General features: G+C 39.5%; 1 protein-coding gene across 1 annotated transcript; it reads left to right on the top strand.

Moving 5' to 3' along the window:
* Positions 1-1,447: 1,447 nt before the first annotated feature.
* Positions 1,448-5,570, top strand: LOC104956559 (gamma-glutamyltranspeptidase 1-like; the record flags this gene model as incomplete). Its single annotated transcript, XM_010784055.1, has 6 exons — positions 1,448-1,634; positions 1,727-1,887; positions 2,100-2,246; positions 2,461-2,594; positions 3,580-3,764; positions 5,546-5,570. Coding segments are annotated over 6 exons (839 nt in total), but the record flags the coding sequence as incomplete, so codon positions are not given.
* Positions 5,571-5,583: the final 13 nt, after the last annotated feature.

Below are 5,583 nucleotides of genomic sequence, written 5' to 3'. Positions count from 1 at the left end.
TTGTATTGATTTTAAGATCTTTTCATACAATCATACGTATTGGGATCCTTTGTATTAATGTGGACCGGAGGCAGAGGGTGACGAGCATAAGTTTCACTTTCCTTTTTTATTTCAATTCCAACTTTGGTCATGAAGAATATGTTTCTCTGTTGTCCACGTTCATAAAGCATAAAACAACAGCATCAGAGCACGGTGCAGAGTCTCTAGATGAGTTTACAGTAGTCCCTCCTTCTTATTATACATCCATGTTGTAGTCCGCTATAGAAAACTGTAGTTTCCATAGTTTCCCCACAGCAGCAGACGCACATTCATGACATCCGCTGGCGCATCATAAACACGTTGGATAGTGAAAGTGCATTCGGATTCTCTAAAGTACCGCAGTCTCTTCTCCTAAGTCCTTTTGAATTTTCCTATCCACTATCCCTTAACCCCGTGACGTTTCACTCAGAGGTCAAGGAATAGGAGATAGGGTTAGAATTTAGGAGCTGATTTTTGGATTATCGGAATGCAACCCTGGTTCTTGCATTAGGAGCCTTTCCTGTTTTTCTCGCTCTGACAGTTGTTCCAGGTATTTGTTTACCAGGCGTTGCATTATCATGCTACAGGAAGCACAAATAACAATTAGTATTCTCTGTGAATGTTCTGCCGTATAATGGTTCACATCTGGAGAAAAGCATTTACCGCATAAGGACTTGAATGTGAAATATTTGTGTCAAGTTTAGGACTGAAGTACTGTCAGACCTTTCTTGGACATGCTTCGTAATTTCTTCTTTGTAATGCTTGCTTCCCTAACAGTATACTGGGATTGTATACACACTGGGGGCCAGCAGTCCCCTCAAAGGATCTGAGCAGCCAGGACCACACACAAAGTGGAACAGGAGTCTCAAACTAGCTATTAATCTTGTTGTGACATGCAACCTGTGAGGCTATTTAAGTAGACCTGAAATACTTCTGTAACTGATATACCGAAAACAATATTACAGAAAAAGAAAAAATGTGTTCAGTCGAATCAAATGGGAAGAGCAAAGCAAAAAAAATTAATGTAAAATGTCAAAAGATAAAACTATGGAAGAGTCCACAAATACATTTCTGTTAGTAATTTAAAATGAATATTTGATTGCTTTTGTTCCATTCCTATAAGAGGAGGAACAAGTTATCAGATTCTTGAGTTCAGTATATATAAGAATCAACTTTATTGACCAATAAAAGGTTGGGGACCTTGGGGCTTGCCCTGGAGAAAGGGCGTTCCCACACTCTGACTGGACGAGAGAGTAAATGCACAAATTGTACTCAAATGTTAATGAAGAGCCGGTCTCCACACCCTTAGGTGATCTGACTAGCCCGCCAATCAACTCGGCTAAAATCAATGAGGAAAAGGGAAATGCATTCAATAAAAAAAAATTCAGAACGTGAATAAATCAGTCTATCCATCTTTCCATCCACACAGGCAGCGCATGGATCGGAGTCCCAGGGGAAATTCGGGGATATGAGCAGGCACACAAGCTTTATGGGAAGTTGCCATGGGCCTCTCTCTTCCAGCCAACCATCAAACTGGCCAGAGAAGGTTTTCCTATTCCTGCGATCCAAGCTCGATACATCCCCTACGCCGATACCAACTTGACAGAGCCACTAAGGTACAAAAACACCCCCTGAAAAATGACCCACAAATATGATTTGCAAAAACATTTGTATTTAAATGTATGCATTCTCTCATGGTATTTGCCAGAAAGTTGTTCTCAGATAAGGACGGACAATTGCTGAAGGCTGGTGATATGATTAAGCGTGAGAAACTGGCCGACACTTTAGAGATGATTGCAAACCAGGGAGCAGACGCCTTCTACAACGGAAAAATAGCAGAGGATTTAATCCGTGACATACAGGAGGCAGGTATTGTCAAACAGATTTCATCATCATTTTCCCACAATTTTCCCTCGCAGTGATCCATTTACAAATTAGTGGGACTGTTAACCACTGCCGAGACCCCTCATAATCTCCAGTTTTAGTCGCTGTATCCATTACAATTCTTAATTATGTGGAGCTAGGATGCATTTTCAGTCAGTTCTGCTGACTACCACCATTTCTTTGTGTGTTTTGCTCAGGAGGAACAGTCACGGTGCAGGACTTGGCGTCGTATAGAGCTACAGTGACTGATGCGTGGGCGATTACTCTGGGAGAGTACCAGATGTACTTCCCCCCGCCCCCTGCAGGAGGCATTATGCTCAGCCTCATCCTGAACATCATGAAAGGTTCCTCCTGCACACACATTGCAGACTTGCTATGCATCCCCACTTTGAAATCACATACAAACTCAGTTCATGAGCTGAGAAGAGAAATGAATGCCTTGATTGGTTGTTGCATGTCTAACCTACATGATTGCAGGAATGAGATTGTTTAATGCCAAAACATCTAGATACCGGACTTTATGTGTGGGGAAACCTAAATAATGTATTTTATTTATAGAATACAACTTGAGTCCGGCAACTCTGAAAAAAAAGGAAGAAAAGACACTGGCGTATCATCGCATTATCGAAGCTTTTAAGTTTGCCAATGGATTAAAGAAACACATCCGTGATCCAGGCTTCAGCTCAGAAGAAGTAAGTTATTTAAAAGAAAAAGTGAACTCTCTCATGGTTTATCCCCAGAGGTGGAAAGAGTATTTAGATTGTTTGCTTTAGTAAAAGTTCAGAAGCATTGTTTGGTAAATGTTCTTCAAATACAAATGTTATTGTTTTATAGAATAGCTGGTGGAGATGGTTTTAAGTTATTTATGAACTGTTAAAGGGTTTTATTTATAACTAAAGCATGACATTTTATTTGTCGATTCTATGTCTATGTAGTAAAAAACTGTACAGGTGTCAGATATATATATATATATAGGCGTGTAGCGCAGTGGACTAGTGCGTTGGTGTTCGGATCAGGGGACCACAGGTTCAAACCCCACTGCAGTCAGCATGTCGTTGTGTCCCTGGGCAAGACACTTCACCCCAAATTGCTCCTGTGGGGATTGTCCACAGTATTGAGTATGTAAGTTGCTTTAGATAAAAGCGTCTAACATGTAATGTAATGTAATATATGTAGTGGAGTAAAAAGTCTGAAATGTAGTGCAGTTTGACTGTTAAAGTCAGGAGAGGTTTTGGGACAAGTTTTGACCCCTGCTTGGTCAGAAAAATAAAAAAGTTGCTTGAGGTTAAACCAAAAACATCCAAACTATCTCTGGTTAGTTGGTCTATCCTTCTGTAGCGACTTGAAATAACGGGCACATTTAAAGACTTAATTGTAGGCTAAGCTAAAGTCTACATGTGTGTACCCCACCATAAAACTGCAACTATTGACATCAACATTTCTTCATTTTAATATAGGCATACTTATTCTAAAGAAAAGGTAAAATGTTTGATACAAAAAAAGAGTTTCAGAGGCATGGTTAAAAACAGGGTCCAATTCATTTAGAAACTTAGTTCCTATTACACTTCTTGTTTTCCTTGCAAAGAAGATAGAAGCCTGAAATACAATCAAAACCATAGCTCTGTAATTAGTGTTTTGTCATGTACAAGGTTTTGAATGCTCTCTACTTTTTTACAGATGGCCAAGAAATTCACAGAGGACAGCTTCGCCAAGCACATACGGAGCCTGATCAGCAGCGAGGGGACTCATGATGCCCAGTATTACAACATTACCCCGTATCTGGACAGCGTGGGCACCACCCATGTGTCGGTGCTGGCGGAGGATGGATCCGCTGTGTCTGTCACCAGCACCATCAACCACATGTCAGTATCTGAAGGCGTTCTGCTTTACAGCAAGAATCAACCATTGAGTATTACTGTTTGTTTGAAAGCAGAGGATTAGGAAGAATTAGGAGATTATTGTAAAAGGAATTTAAAAGTAAATCTCTATTTTCGAAATACTTCAGTCATTGTAGTCCAAAAGCAGAATTAGAGAAACATTCATTTCGTACGGAAGTCCTGAGAAGCAAATGAGAAAAAAATATTATTGTAACAAACATTTTCTAATCCTGATTTTAAATGATTTTATTTTCTGTGTTTTAGATTAAGTGACAAAACAAATGCCAGGATAATCTTTTAAATGTTACTTGTAAAATAACAATGTTTTGCCTGGAAAAAAGACAATTTCCAGGATGATTTTGATTAGTGGAAAGTTCAAGTTTATGCTACTACAGTTGAGTTTTATTTCATGAAGTACACATATTGTGTTAGCAAGTTTATGTAACAATAACGTGTACCACTTTACAAATTAGGTTGTAAACACTTTATGAATCATTAAGAACCATTTATAAACCAGTTCTAACATAGTTTTCATTCATCAACACAGGTTCACTATTTGGCAAGATGACTAAGCCTTGTATTGGCTACTTAGCGAGAATCAACTCAGTGAGCAACAGATACCAAGGATGCTGGCTGATGAAGAGGACAAAGTAAGCTAGGTAGCTAATATAAGGCTTAGTCTTCTTGCCAAATAGTAAGCCCACATGTATATGTACTGCTAAGTCTTATATTGGCTACCTAGCTTACTTCATCTTCTTCATCAGCCAGCATCCTTGGTATCTGTTGTTCACTGAGTTGATTCCCCCCATCCATCTTGATGTTTCTAAGCCTCTGGGCGCGCCTCGAACAGGTGAAATATGGCAGAATGAGGCTTGCATAACCAACACCTCTAAAAACATACCCACAAAAGTGGACATTAACACTGTAGTTTGCGAGGATAATACACATGTTCATAAGTTTTTCATTTCATTTCATATAAAACCCAACAATGCCTTTAACCTTTTCCCATACCTACAGTTCTTATAAGAAACACTTAGATCAAAATTCTGCAACTGTCCCACAACGTGGTAACCCAATAAATGGGAAACATGTTCAAACACATGAAGAAGAAATGAAATGCTTTTTAGTCTCGGGTAATGGTGCCGCTTTCAGCCTCTTTTGGCAGAAAGTAACTATTAAAACACCTACAAATATTTTGGAAAAAAAGAGAATTTTCCCCATTTCCAAAACTTTCTCCCCCTGTCAGGGGTGAGTGGAAGCAGGCAGGACCCCAAAATGCCAGATTCAAACAGACAATAACTTTCTTCAAGGCTAAACTAGAACAAACAGACCAACTACCTTGTGAACACAGTCAAACCCTAACAAAACCAGGAACTTACAAAGACTAACAGAAACACAGAACCTAAATGAACAAGACTAAAATCAAACAAAACAAGAGACAGGTGGAGGAGGGGAGAGAAAAACCACAGGGGGCACCCAGGTTGAACACAATCGGTAATTCAGAAGGAAGGGAAAGACAGAAAAGCCACGGGGCAAGACAGGGGGTGAACACTTTCAAATAAAACAGGACATGCCAAAGACAAGAAAAAGACAAGACAAACAAACACAGACAGATCGTGAACACCCCAACCTGTTTCCAGTTAAAAACATGGAAAAATGATGACCAAAAGTTAATATTTTTCCTCATGTGGCCTGTGAGATCTTCCATAAAATTAGAAAGGGAGCACTATGGTCTAACAAGTCCCAAATGTTCTTTTCCCCCACAGATTTGGCTCCAATGTCTATCTCCGAAGAACCGAATCAT

The sequence above is a fragment of the Notothenia coriiceps genome, unplaced genomic scaffold, assembly GCF_000735185.1.
Source record: "Notothenia coriiceps isolate Sejong01 unplaced genomic scaffold, NC01 NC01_scaffold00026098, whole genome shotgun sequence".
Classification (NCBI taxonomy): Eukaryota; Metazoa; Chordata; class Actinopteri; order Perciformes; family Nototheniidae; genus Notothenia; species Notothenia coriiceps.
This window is presented reverse-complemented; position numbering and strand designations above follow the sequence as displayed.